The 14,108-nt window shown below is 45.3% G+C and overlaps 1 protein-coding gene across 2 annotated transcripts; it reads right to left on the bottom strand.

Annotated features, from left to right (window-relative positions):
* Nucleotides 1-401: 401 nt before the first annotated feature.
* Nucleotides 402-12,884, bottom strand: col6a2 (collagen, type VI, alpha 2). 2 transcript variants are annotated; one of them, XM_040171254.2, is made up of 32 exons: nucleotides 12,510-12,884; nucleotides 10,780-10,871; nucleotides 10,564-10,664; nucleotides 10,288-10,431; nucleotides 9,454-9,813; nucleotides 9,338-9,358; nucleotides 9,181-9,246; nucleotides 8,988-9,086; nucleotides 8,844-8,870; nucleotides 8,612-8,638; nucleotides 8,453-8,497; nucleotides 8,231-8,284; nucleotides 8,079-8,141; nucleotides 7,924-7,986; nucleotides 7,766-7,819; nucleotides 7,637-7,672; nucleotides 7,482-7,544; nucleotides 7,296-7,358; nucleotides 7,135-7,197; nucleotides 6,994-7,056; nucleotides 6,859-6,909; nucleotides 6,677-6,775; nucleotides 6,533-6,595; nucleotides 6,263-6,298; nucleotides 6,128-6,173; nucleotides 5,896-6,048; nucleotides 5,697-5,791; nucleotides 4,819-5,000; nucleotides 4,547-4,725; nucleotides 4,397-4,435; nucleotides 2,089-2,423; nucleotides 402-1,169 (listed from the first exon to the last, which is right to left on the bottom strand). In XM_040171254.2, exons 2-32 carry the CDS (start codon nucleotides 10,853-10,855, stop codon nucleotides 900-902), a joined length of 3,036 nt encoding a protein of 1,011 aa, XP_040027188.2. In that variant the 5' UTR covers nucleotides 10,856-10,871; nucleotides 12,510-12,884; the 3' UTR covers nucleotides 402-899. The 2 variants fall into 2 exon arrangements, with proteins under 2 accessions (XP_040027188.2, XP_040027189.2); XM_040171255.2 differs by lacking the exons at nucleotides 402-1,169; nucleotides 2,089-2,423 and adding an exon at nucleotides 2,609-3,760.
* Between the last annotated feature and the right edge of the window lie 1,224 nt (nucleotides 12,885-14,108).

Below are 14,108 nucleotides of genomic sequence, written 5' to 3' on the forward strand. Positions count from 1 at the left end.
TTCACGAACTTCCTGTTTTATTTTGCATTTACTGTTCGCCTCTATTCACGTCACTTGTCTTCCTGCCTGTTGATTGCCGGTCTCCACTCTGATGTTACTCACCTGTGTGTCTTCCCCTCCCCGTGTATATAAGCTCACCCTTGTTGTAGTTCCATGTTGACTCACTTTCCAGCGTTCCCTTGGTTTGTCTTCTCGTGTCCCTCGACCTACTGCCTGTTTCTACGACCACGTTTACCTGCCTGTTGGACCTGTACTGCCTGCGTTACTCTGGGAGCAATGAACCGATGCCCTTATCCCTGTTTCCTGAGTCGTGCATTTGGGTCCGCCATTGTAGCCTGACAATATGGTTCCAGTGGCAAATTACACATTGATCTATAACAATAAACACAGAAAAAACAGTGTTGGGGTCACCACTTTAGGCTTTATTCTGAATTTATTTTTACACACTGGTTTCTTTATGTTCGTCTGCCAATGCATGTGTAGTAAACAATGGCGGTGCTGGTTTGTGCGATTCTCGATTGCCTAAGTGGGGCATTTATGGGAGATGTTTTCCTCCCTGGACAGGATAAGTTTACACAACAAATGTATGTAATTACATCACACAATGTCAAATGTTTTCTAGAACAAATGGTTGTGTCTTTTATTTCTATTTTAGCACCTTTGATGTAAATACTGATGTCGAGGAGACACAGACTGCAACACCTATAACATAAAAAAAGTAAAGAGTACAATTTGTTTCATACACAATCATACACCTCTCCTCTTTGACTGGAAGGGCTGACCATCGATTGAGAATGAAGTTACAAATGACATGCCGATGTGTTTGTGAGGGTGTCCGCTGGTCCTACTGAAAGGTCGCAGTTGTCCGTTGACGCGCTGAAGCAGCCTGCTCGTCCTCACTAGCAGATCCAGCGGATGAAGCGATCGAAGAACGACGGCTTGTTCAGCCCGGCGTAGTCGGCTCCCCTGAAGACGGCCGACGTGTCCCCTAGCGACACCTTCCGCAGCACGTCTTCATCCGTGTCCGTGCCCACGGCGATCACGGTGGGGACGCCTTCGGCTCGCCTCATCGCCGACACGCCCTCCTCCAGCTGCTCGGTGGACGTGACGCCGTCAGTGACGAACACGAAGGCCAGCTCGGCGTTGCGTCGCGCCAAGCGCGCCCCCCGCTGCGAACACAACGGCGTTGTTAACGAGGACAGAGAGTAGGCGGTTCTTTCGGCTTGTGCACAGATTAAAACAGGGGCCATGGTCCCCCAAACAGAAGGCGAGGTGGAGCAGGGACCCCGATTCTACGGAGTTTGGTCCGCCACCTTTTATTTTAGACTTTTGCGCTCTTTGGACGTGAGCATGAACGCGATCTGATTGGCTGATGCCTGTGATGTCGTGTTTGCGTGAAAGGTGCTGTGAGTGAACTGCTGTGCTACAATATGTTGGATTCATGTTAATGTGTATTTAGAGACAATAAATACAATTCTGATTGTGAAGACATTTAAATTTGTGGAAAAATTGGTTGGAAAAAAAAAATTGTCTTATGAACCAAAAACGTCGCAACCCCCCTGCAGTTCCTCCGCGGACCCCACGTTGAAGACCTCTGGATTAAATAATTATAGTTTGACATTCTGGCATATATGCATGCGAGGGCGTAGACATTGGGGGTCCGCTGGACGCCACGGCCGACAGGGGGGGGCTTTCATTGTGCTTTTCGTGTGGCTTTGCTTCGTCGGCCGGACACGAAACCCCCCAAAGAATGCGCGGTTACGCCCTTGGATATATGCGTATTTACCATGTTGCCAAGAGACGAGATGAGAGGATTGCTACCACATTCATTAATGAACAGTGAATATGAATCTGCAGGCAGATTAGCTTAGCATAACGAGTGCATTTGTTAAATATGTAGGAATTACAAAATACGTAATCTGTGAGGGCTTGTGGCTCCATCTCCACCCTGTCAATGGGAAATCACTAAACCGCCCGAGTGACCGTTTAACATAAATCCCCTTGTAAAACCACACAGTTCACAGTTCACTGTCACAAACAAGATACGATGTTAATGAGGGCTGCTGGTAAAAGGGTCGTATTTTTTACCTGTGGAATCACAAGATTGTTGACCGCATAGATGATAGCGCTGCCCAGAGCGGACGAGGAGTCCATGTAGGTCACCCCGGCCAGCGAATTAGTGATCACTGTGAGATTGTGTGTGAGCCCGAACTCCACCCGCTGTTCCGTAGGGCTGCCATACTGCAGGAGAGCCAAGCGGGCATTCCTCTCGTCTGACTGGCCGGTGGCCAGGGTGAGGCGGCGAGCCACGTTCTCGATGAACTCCTTGGCCCTTCGGTGGTCCTCCTGTCCCATCCTCTCAGAGCCATCCAACAGGAACACCACGTCCACCGGCCGCTGAACACAGCTAGCCACCGAGGGCTCTGGAACACACACACAGGTGGATGGATTTTTAAATCAGACAAGGTGTTCAGCGAGCTACAGCTGGAACGCAGATGCGCCTGTAAAAAAATATGCTCTCTCAATAGAGCTCAATGCTAGTTGCAGTTTAGCATATTGCATCTAAAGCTTCTTATATCAGTGGTGTGGCCTCATTAAGAAAACACTGTTTTATTTTGCTCTATGATTTTATTCTCTTGAGATGGCAATTTAAAACATGAATACATGTTATACAAAACAACATTTTTCACATCAGTAAGTTTCCATCAAAGAGCTAAAATGATATCAGGACATCGTCCTAGTCGTCCTACTTTACAAGCCAAGCCACATGCAAGAAATAAGGCATAACATACAATAGTTCCTTCACTGTCAGTCAATTGACCAAACATACACCAACTTCAAAACTCATATACAGTAAACTGTGTATACAACCAGATAGTTTCCACACGTCTTGGCCTTTTCACCAAGATGACTCATTCACGGAGCACAAGAAAAAAGTGAAGGCCGTAACCATGGATGTGTGCAAAACAGCAAAAACAAAATAAAAAAAGCCCTCTGAGGGATTCTGTGAGCTTGTGATTCACAGTGGAAATAAAGCTTCATCAAGGAGCTACTGTTCACTATTCAAGAGTAACATGAATGGCTCTACAGACCAACCTGCCCCCAACAAATGACATCTACTTTCCATGCGAATGGAAAACGTCCCTCCACAAAGAGTAGAAGAAATGATATGTATCATATTAGACATATTGCTATGTACCATGTACATCGATTCAAAAATATTCTATGAGGAGAGGGAGCATGACATTTAGAATTTTGGCCCATTATGCTGCTCTGAAATGTAAGGACAGGGCCAGCATCCCGTCAGTCAATGCTTTTGGATTCAACCCACACCATGGGTGTAGTATACTACACCACTAGAGAAATTACTAGAAAATGCCCACAGATCTGATCAAATCTATTCTATGTCCAGCAGTAAGCTTATTGGCTATTGGTGACCACAATGAGGAGGTAGCACGGTCAGCATATTGGCGTTAGCAGAGTCCTAAGGCTTTCTCTGGGTCTCCAATTATGTCTCCATAGACGTATTTGAAGGAGTTGATGAACAGCTGGGTCCAGTGCTGCCTGTCCACTCCCTCGGCAAGTTTGGCTCTTTGGGCTGTGTACGCCATGGTCGCAACGCCAACCCCGTACTGCTGCTCACTCAGGCCGTTCAGCAGACTGGCTACACCCTCCAAAGAGGTGGGGACCAATGAGGGGCTGCCTTCCTCGGCGAGCGGCATCCAGGGGGCAGGGCCTTGCCCCTCTGTGACGCCCCCTCCTGAAACAAGTGGGCGGAATGACATCGTGGGCGGAGTCCCACAGACACGACGCAAGATGCCGCAGATACACCGAGTTGCACTAAATTGCAAGAGGTTTGGTTTTCTTGGTTGAATTTACAGCAACACAAATTTACCGCATCATAGCAAAGGAGGCAAATGATTAAACTAAATCAAACTAAATATAAGACACAACTCGTTTCATCCTTAACGTAGCTTGAAGGCAGCGGGCCCTGCTTAGAGGCATCAGTATGCTTCGAACAACCGAGCTGGTACCAAGTGTTGTCTGGACACAGCAGAAGGCCCAGATGCTTGTTTCTGTTCTGAAGGGCCACACTTAAATTGAGGGGAAAAGCCTGCTGTCATAGAGAGGTGCAGGTATCATAATAATGGGGATGGCTGTGCACACTTTGTCTCCTCAAGGACAATCATGGTGTTGCACTCGGTTATGAACACGGAAAGTGATGACAGAAGTTGTGTTAAGAACAGAAGTATTGTCAGTTTCAGAAAGATACAGCATTTTAAAATTTTCACAGGAAGCGTGTTGACGCCTTGTTAATTCTGGTTACTTTGCCACAAATGCTGAAAAGTCTTTGAAGAGGAGACACAAAGTGTTTCATAATAATTTAACATCTTACCTGATTTACAAGGGAGATCAGGGCATACGATGACAGGTTCTAAAACCAAGATAAAGAGAGAATATCAGAGAAAGGTACCGGACATAACAGCTCTATAATACACTAGGGGAACGTACTGCATATAATGTGTCTTTTCGCACAAGTGTGTACCTGGGCATAGAACGTTTTCAATTGTGTTGATGAACTCGTCTGCCACCAGGTCTGCAAAGCGCTTCATGCCCAGAACCCTGCCATCCTTCTGGCAGGCGATGCTCTTCAGACTCTCATTCTCCTCGATCTGGTCGAACATGTCTCCGATACCAATAGCACTTACATCAACGCCGGAATGACTGCTCACACAAATACAAGAATTGCATTGGATATGCTCTCATTGACACAAACCCTAATTATAAATCACCAAATACAGCCCCATGACCATGCACCTGCAGAGGTAGGTGAGCAGCGAGTCGTCATCTCTGGGGTCAAAACGTCCATCTGTGATGACAACAACACTGACGTTGGCTTTGGCCCTGCGGCTGTCCCTGATCAGGTTGTCGTAGGCGTACTTGAGAGCTGATGGAGTCCATGTTCCTCCGGCAATCCACTCCAAGCGCTTCACTGCATTCTGGATAGTGGAGGTTGGAATGTGAGAGACGTGCACACACAGTGATGTGACATCACTACAGGCTGCGGACACTCAGGCAAAGTGAAGATCATTTTTAGTTACACAGCGGCCATTTTGTTCTGTGGCAAAGATCGCTGCCATGGTTGTGGACTGTGCATAGTAGTCGTATCAGGACCTATCTGGTTCGGTCGGCTCGTCAGCGCCACCCCTCCCTATGGGCCCGAACCTGAATTGTAACCTGATTGTTAATTTGTAAATTGAACATGGCACTTTTCTTATGTTGTGTTATTTGTCTTGTTGTCCATTGTCTCATTGTCTTACTGTAGTTATCAGCAGGCGTATCTCAAATAGGAGTGAATTCTGCATTCCATAGGGACTATTTTCAGCTGCGGATGAATACACATTTGTCATGTTGTGTGTCACCCAGTGGAATAGTTTAACTTTTTGATGTGTTTTTCAATGTTAATAGGATTTTTTGACAAAAATATATAACTAGTTTGATACTTTAAGGTGGGTCTACCATCTATTGTATGCCATATAATATATATTGGTAAATGTGAGAAATAGAGAGAGAGGGACATGTTACTGCGGCATATCTGTTCTGATTAATTAAGATACATCTGGAACACAAAAAACAGTTTGTGCTACAACCAAAAATAATCTTCAAAGCAGTTTGCATGTGTTTGTGTTCGAGACCTTAAAAGCAGATAATGAATCAATCTTGGGGTCGTCGAGTTGGATGGCCTGAAAGGTTCCACTGTGACTGTACTGAACGACTCCCACTCTTGTACCTGGAACACATGCAACTGTGTTGACACCCTGTTTTTTCGGTCAATGTACAGACATGTGGTTCTTAAATGATTTAAGAACCACATGAGCATAAACAAATGTCTACCTATTTCCGACTTGGGGTCGTTGGCAAATGATCCCAATCTGTTGATGGTGTTGATGACAAAGTTCTTCTCGAGGGTGAAGTTTGTCAGACCCACTGACTCTGAGCTGTCAATCACAAAGACAATGTCCAGGGCTCCACAGCGTTTCTCACAGTCTGCAGAGAAACCACAAATTGTGACAACCAGCTTATCGGAGCATGTTTAGTTCCACACAAATCCAATAGCTAAACTCACCACAGCAGCCACACGTTTCCCTGATGTAGTTCATAACATCACATTCCTGCAGGAAGAAACGTTATATCAATATATCCGGCATGCATTTCTCTTGATGTGCAGAGATAAAAGAGTGGTTTAATAAAATCTTCTTACAGTGAGGCCGGGATCACCCTCAGGGCCAGGACCTCCCTGTAAAGAGAGACAACATATGAAATTCAATTTTTACTCTTAGCTGTTATCTGAGTTGGGATTGCTAGAGATAACGCTGATCTAGAAGTAAACATTCAAAAACACCAGCTTCGGTGGGCATTTCCTAACTGGATGCAACTCCCTGTATTAGTAAGTTTAAATATGTCCCTTTTTGTGGTACATGTACCTGGTTCACCGTGTACCTGGTTTGCGATGCGTTTTAAGTATACTTACATCCCGGCCAGGGTCTCCTCTTTCCCCTCTCCGGCCTGGCTCACCCTCGGATCCTGGCACACCCTGTTGTGAGCGAAAAAAAATTGCATTGTGTACTTTTTGTCTCCGCTAACAGAATACATCCAACTACAATGAGCTACTCACTTCGTCTCCGGCAGTTCCTTTATTTCCGGGAGCCCCACTTTGACCACAGCTCCCTCTGCTGCCGCGAGGCCCACGACTGCCGAGATCTCCTTTATCACCCTGTAAAGCAGCAGAGGAATGTTTAAGAGCCAAACGTGTCATTCTAGCAAATGATTGTGAGATGAAGTGCATGTGAACGTTACCGGTGCTCCTCTTGATCCAGGGTAGCTGAAGCCAGGTCTTCCAAGATCTCCCTGAATAGAAACAAAAGAAACGGTCATGACAAACAGCTGAAAACAGTCGGAGGAACACACTTACACATTCCCAGGGACGCATACCTTTGGTCCAATCGGTCCAGGTTCTCCTCGAGGTCCAGCATCACCAGGCTCCCCACCGGCACCCTAACATACAAACCGTTTTAATGTAAAGTGTATCAGGAATCTATTTCACAAGATGTGCATTTGAGCGCCTTCACCTACTTTTTTCCCAGCCTCTCCACTTGTCCCTGGTGGTCCCCTGGGGCCTGGCAGGCCATTGTCTCCCTGTTGAGAGAGGACGTTGATGGCAGGTAGATTACAGAGTTGTGTACCCTAGGTAGATGAATGTATACAAACTATACAGAAAACATAACTTTTCTTACCTTTGTTCCTTTGCTTCCTAATTCACCTGGAGGTCCTCTCAAGCCTTCTGGACCCATTTCACCCTGAAACATCACAACTGCATTGAGGCCTCAAGAGGTGGAGTATTGTTTCTCAATGAAAGAAAATCATTTGTGTCAATGCAAAAAGTTCACAATACTAGCCCATGTGTATACATAAATGTGTACCTTGTTTCCCTTAATGCCATCTGGCCCTTGAGCACCCTTTTTCCCGTAGTCTCCTCTTCTCCCCTACAATGCAGGAAATATGAGAAAATCAATGTACTACCAATGCAGACTATTGATGAATGGGAACATGATAACGTGGAATTGGACATTCTTACAGGCTCTCCTCTGTCTCCTGGATTTCCAGATGTTCCCTAAGAAAAATAACACACAGAAAACACACACATGAGCTACATGAGGCTATTTGTCTCTTCGACGGCATTTCTGTCTGTGACAATGAACCTTACAACGAATCCTTTCTCTCCAGGGTCGCCAGGTGATCCAGGACTTCCCATTTCTCCCTGTGAACAAAGCACCAAGCAGAGGTAAGCGTTTCACCCCCTGCACTCCTCCAACCTATGGAAATCAAAGAGCAGCGATCCCTGTTGCTGTGTTCCAAATTTACCGGTGGTCCATTGTTTCCTTTTGCGCCGGGGGATCCAGATCTTCCAGGGCGTCCGAGATCACCCTGAAAACACAAACCATCACATGCTCACAATCGGGCAGAGTTTGGGCAGGTGGTATGGCTGATGGGTTTACTTTCAAGTGAAGACCATGCACCTTTTCTCCGTTACTTCCAGGAGAACCACGTTCACCAACGTCCCCATGGTGACCATCAGGACCCTAAGAGACGTCAAACACACACTATAAACATGCCATAACGTAGTACACAATGGATGTATTATTTCTTCAAATCATGTTGAATGTCATACTCTGTCGCCCAGGTCTCCTTTGCAGCCAGGAGCACCGATTCGTCCAAATTTACCCTGGGAAAAAAAGACAGTTCGTCATAGAGCGTCACTTCAAAATCCTACATGCTCTTTTAGGGACTGTCAAAATAGCATCAGTGTTAGTAAGTTAGTAATGATTATAGGTGTCACTGTGTCCACAAAAATGGACAATGAAACTTGCTCCTTAAGTTAAGCACTAGCTACCTTCTGTCCATCTGTCCCATTGCGTCCTGCAAGACCAGCCCCACCCTAGCAATGAAGAGAGGAAATAATTAGAAAAGAAGGACCATACCGCAGCAATTTGTATGAAAATCAATGGATTTGTTTAGATGGTAGATCATAAACTGAAAAACAAAATCCTACCTTTTTCCCCTGAGTTCCCAATTCTCCCTGTGGGCAGACAGACAACCAGCAATTATTTAACGTATGAGCATTATATGCTTATCTATTAAAAGATTATTCATTCACATAAATCATTTGCATAAATTCACATAAAAAGCCAATCATTTATTAAATAATAATGTATAAAATAAATAATAATTTATTTCATGCATTGATTAACTTGATCAAAATAAAACAGAAGTGCATTCCTCACCTTGTCGCCTAGAAGACCTGGTTCTCCCTGCAGAGAGGAGGCAGGGAAAAGAACATTAGTTTTTTTTACAATACAGACACAAACCAACTTTGTCATGCTGAAGCGAATAGTGAACCACAGCTTGGTTGCTGTCGAATGTCTTACTTTAGAACCGGGCAGTCCAATGGGACCTTCGATACCAGGGTCTCCTGGGCGACCTCTTCCTCCCTTCAGACCCGGGTCGCCGTTGTCTCCTTTGGCTCCCTGCAAACAAGGAATTCAAAGGAAAGAATATGTGTAAAGAATAAAGGGGATTTTTGTCTGAAATCTGTAGGTGTGAGTGTGTGTAGAAGCTCACTTTTTGTCCTGGGCTACCCTTTGGACCGTCACTCCCTTTTGTCTCCAGACAGGTGGCTTTGAAACACTGTGTCAAACAGACAGCATGACAAACGGTCAGTGTTGATGCAGTCTGAAACACAAACCTTCATGATCATGAGTTGTGTGAGCCTTCTTACATCTACGTACGCCAGATGTTTCTGTGAAGACAAAAGGAACAATGTGTGAGCAGGAGAGGCATTGGTTGTGTGTCGGGTTTCTCTTGTGTTTCTGTGTTAGAGTCTTTGTGTGTTACCATGGTCTTGATGATGTGGTCAATGGTCTCTGTATGTATGGTGGCTCTGCCTTGGCTCAGATCCACAACCTTGTAGTCCCTCCTGTAGACGGATGCAGGAGTGCTGGCGATGTCCGTCAGCACGTTCTCTTCCACGTTCTTAGACGCCGCTATGACAAAGATCTTCATATGCTCGCGCGCTTTCTCCGCAACCGGTTTGACTTTATTGCACGGTTCGCCGGTTACGTGGCCGTCCGTGATGACAACAGCGAATCGGAGGACGTTGGGGTTTGCGGATAGGGGCATCATTCTCTGCGTCATGTTGCCGAGGGCACAGTCGATGTAGGTCCCTTTACCCAGGTAGACGATGTTCCTGACGCCCTGGAAACCGTGTGAAACCAGTGAGACTTGTTAAAACTGGACTACGAATTGGGATGAGCAGGCAAATGTCCAGGGGACAAAGACCCTTAGCTTCCCTGAATATATCAGGACACAGCATTTTACTGCCCCAAAACAGATCTACCCAGATTTTATCTTCATTGGTAATAACAAGTGAAACTATTAACAAAAACAAAAAATCACTGAAGATGACAAGCCGATATGTTTGTCTCTGGAATCCTGAATATTGTCCTGAAAGCATTCCATCCATTAGGTTTTAAACATCTTCAAATTCCATCTTTGATTGGGGATCCTTGATTTTCCATCACGACAGCACAGATTGTTATGGCATAGAATGTAACCGATCTGTCAGTCAAACATTCATGTGAACTCTACACCAGCCAACTGGCTTGCTGACTGCGCTAAAGCCACATTCATATAGACATGCGTGTGTGTTGACGCCTGTGGGACACTTACATTGATAAAGGTGTTCTTGTCCGCAATGGGACTGAACTCTTTATTGGTCTGAGAGAAATGCAGTCCACCCATCTTCCAGTTGACCCGCACAACACCATTGATGTCCGCATCATCCAAACGCTGCGCAAACGTCACAACGAATTCCTACAACAAAAAGTCACAAAACATAATAAAACACAAAGCCCACGTGGTGTACTGGCGTTTAAGGATAATAACTATACAAATGGGTATCTTATGTGTAGGCTTAATTGTAGAGTATACAGATAAACAAGGAACCTTGATGCTCTCCACCAGCGCTCCAGGAGGCGGCTCGTGCAGGGCGATGGTCTCAGATGTGTCTATGGTGAAGTACACCTCCACGGGACATTGATTTATCTCTGAAGGGAACGCAAATAAAAAAACTTAAGCCTCAGTGGGAAATGGGGTGAACAAAATATTCCATGACATATCAGTAAAAGTTTGGCCACAAGGGAAAGGTTTCACCACACTCACCCCAGCACTCTTTTTTCTGGCCGTGAGTCAGGGTTCCCAAAAGGAGACATAGGGCGATGACCTCTAACCCCAACATCTTCCTTGTGTCCTGTCTGACGTTATAAAGACACAGGACAGCACACAGCTGAGCCAACAATCAACAGGTTGATTTCTCACTCTATATCTCTCAAGAACCATTTAAGTAAAAATAAAAGTAAGTAAAAATGCTGAATTGCAGACATTTAACCCATTTAAAACTTAAATCAAGGAATACGTTGTAATTGGGATGCTGGTCGTTTTTGCTGGTTGTATTCTAATAATGCTGAATGTTGCCAGAGAACCTTTGTCATATTACGGAGGGCAGTAGTTGATTGTAATTTAGAAAATGTAGATTCTGCATCTGGTTTCAGATTAACATCATTGTACAAGAAAGAGTCCAATTACTTAAGCAGAAAGTCATGAAACAGGTTTCAAAGGACCATGGCTCTTTTTTCCACTGTTAATGGTGGTAATATCAGCAGTAACCAATGGGAGCTCAACCAGATCCACTAACTACACACAGGCCCAAGTCAAGAACTCACTCTTCCACCAAAAGAACCCTGCGAGTCCAAGGCTAAAAGTTTAAGTAATTATACTGACTAAACATGGCACCTCCACTTTTTAAGTAAAGGGAATTTTGAAGTAAAAGATTGAGTGATGTCGCAAAATGGAGAAAGATTTCACAAGGCCTCTTTCTGCTGCCCTCCAGAGGCTTTTCCTTTCCTCACTGCAAACTTCTGCTGAACAGCTGTCTTGGGCGGATGTCCACATTGCTCCCTATTTGTGATTTGCCACAAATAATATGTAGCGCCTATTTTTTCATCATTTTCATGATGCATCATGAAAATGATGAAAAATGATGAAAACCTGTAGGTGTCTTATTGGCCTTGTTATCCTCGTTGTGGATATTCCCCCAAAAAGTATTAATCCGATTATCATAAATCACTAACACACTTGATAGGAGGCCTTCAGGGCCTCTGTACACTGCACACTGTCCGGTTGACCATCCAGGTCGACTCCATATGCCAATAAAGCTTCAACAGATTCACTTCCAAAATCTCCACCGGATCTCGACCAGCAGATCTCCACTTCAGCGTCGACCGTTACATAACTAAAGATATAAAAGTCTGCGCTCTGCAAAGTGAAAAACAAGGGAACCTTCTTTCCCTCTTTCGAAATGTTCAACCCTGGACATTGATTGAACATCAATTCATCTTAAATTATGCTTTTTTTAAAGACGAAGATCAATGAATTAATGTAACTTTGAAGTTAAATCAAATCACACCTCCTGGCACAGTTTCAAATCTATTAACGGCAAAGAAAACGATACTTTCAGACGCACCACACCAAAAAAAAGTTTTAAGCCTGTACAGCAACCGACACTCGTCGGTCCTGCGCGCTGCGGCTCCCTCTGGCGGACCGGGACCGAGAGCCGCGGAGGAGACGCTGCTGCAGATGTTCCCCACAGGCTTCCTCCAATGCACAGGTAAATATCACGCTGCATAACACATGCACACATAGAATGAGAGAGCCGGCGTTCCAGTTGTGCGCCAATGGTTATGGGGTTTGAAGAACTTTATTATCGCAGAAGGTAAAAAAAAATCCATAGTATCTGTTGATGAGATGCAAAAAGGCAGAGAACGAGAAAGAGAGAGAGAGACACGGAGAGACAGAGTAAAAGAACGGGAACAAATCAAGTAGAATCTGCTTACCCAAACTCTTTCAAACGACTTCAAATCTTAATCAGCAGTGGATCCCGTGTTGATTAACTCCTCATCTCAGCAGGGGGGAAACAAGGAAGGACGTGGACATACGGCAGGTAGAAAAGGGAAATAAAGCACCCGATGCGCGTTTTCTTCCCGCAGAACAGTCGTCTTTTCGTTCTGTCCCTGTTCAGCCCCAGAACCGATCCCTCCTCCTGTGCATGCGGGGCGCACCCCGGTGCTCACCGTTGACCGCTTGGAGGCGCCATGGCTCCACAGGAAACCATGTGAGCAAGTATCAGGGTCATTATAACAAGATGCCAAAGCGCAGCTGTGGTTTTGGAGAAATTCCCCCCATGGACGATGCCTCAAACTGCTCCAACAGATTGCAACATGGTAGTAGTTATCAGGAGAGAGGGCAACTTAATTGTGGCCCTCAGCGGAACACAAGGGGAACCATGGGAACAGTGGGAGTCAATGGTCCTGAGGCAGACCTTTTGGATGTTTGAATGGTTCATCTTGTAGCTTGGTGGTAGTTTGAAAGAATAAACAGCATAATTAACCCCCTCATACTCATAAACCCACACAAAAACACATATGGAGCTTGCTGGTCTGGTTGCAATTAGAAGGCCGAGCGAGAGAAGTTTATACTCGATGTAAACACTAAAAGACTGTCCATGTGTCTGCTCACCATGTTTATACGCATGTATGCGTTGGAGGACATGGTGGGAGGTCTCCCTGAGAGATCACACACCAGGTCTGTGAAGGTAAAGCAGTTATTTCTTTGTCCTTACCCTCTCGCTGATCACGTTGGCGGTAGAAATCGTGCGTGCATCAGATTGCTCTGACGTTTCCTGCAGTTGCCAAAGCATTTTAACACCGCCACTTAATTGTTGTCCAGGAACAGACACATGACCCCATCCGTCACATGACAGGCTCTTGGTTTTGAGAGAGAGCATACGGGGTCATTTGGTGAGTGCCGATGGCGATGTGAACGAAACTGGTATCCGTTCCGTTAAGAATATCCCACCTGGGACGTTTTGTCAAAGAGGGATCAGACGTGAGAAATGACAGAAAGGTGACACATTTATAAACACAAGATTTAATCCCTCATGCTTTTTTATGGAACATTATCAGAAGGCATTGGGAAGAATAGAGAGTAATTACTCTCTGTAGTTGTTCTCTCATTGGTCTGCGAAGAGTTCTTCCTCACAGAGAGAAGAAGAGAGGAGTGGAGCAGTAAAGGAGGGGGGGGGGGGGGGGGGGGGGGGGGGCTTCTGGTCTGTCTTAAAGTGTGACTCACAGAATAGGAATGACCTCCCCCCCAAAAACGAGTAAATCAGTCTCAGCCTCTCGCTCTCTGTCCCCCCGCTTTTTCTCTCTCTCACACACACACACACACACACACACACACACACACACACACACACACACACACACACACACACACACACACACACACACACACACTCTTTAAAATGTTTTTTCATTTATTCTTTCTCATGGACTGAAAGAGCGATTCAGTCTGGGGGGATTTCTGTGTAATCAGTTCCAGAGTCAAAAACAGCTTGACTCTCCCTACATCACAGGAACCTTTCCTCTGAAGTT

Source organism: Gasterosteus aculeatus, chromosome 3 (assembly GCF_964276395.1).
Source record: "Gasterosteus aculeatus chromosome 3, fGasAcu3.hap1.1, whole genome shotgun sequence".
Taxonomy (NCBI): Eukaryota; Metazoa; Chordata; class Actinopteri; order Perciformes; family Gasterosteidae; genus Gasterosteus; species Gasterosteus aculeatus.

Excerpts from the sequence above, each read along its gene's own strand:
- col6a2 (XM_040171254.2), bottom strand. The coding sequence starts at position 10,855 with ATGTTGGGGTTAGAGGTCATCGCCCTATGTCTCCTTTTGGGAACCCTG. Across the intron at positions 7,820-7,923 it reads AAGGAAACAATGGACCACCG|GGAGAAATGGGAAGTCCTGG; the intron begins GTAAATTTGGAA and ends CTTTGTTCACAG. Across the intron at positions 6,049-6,127 it reads GGAAACGTGTGGCTGCTGTG|ACTGTGAGAAACGCTGTGGA; the intron begins GTGAGTTTAGCT and ends GTTTCTCTGCAG.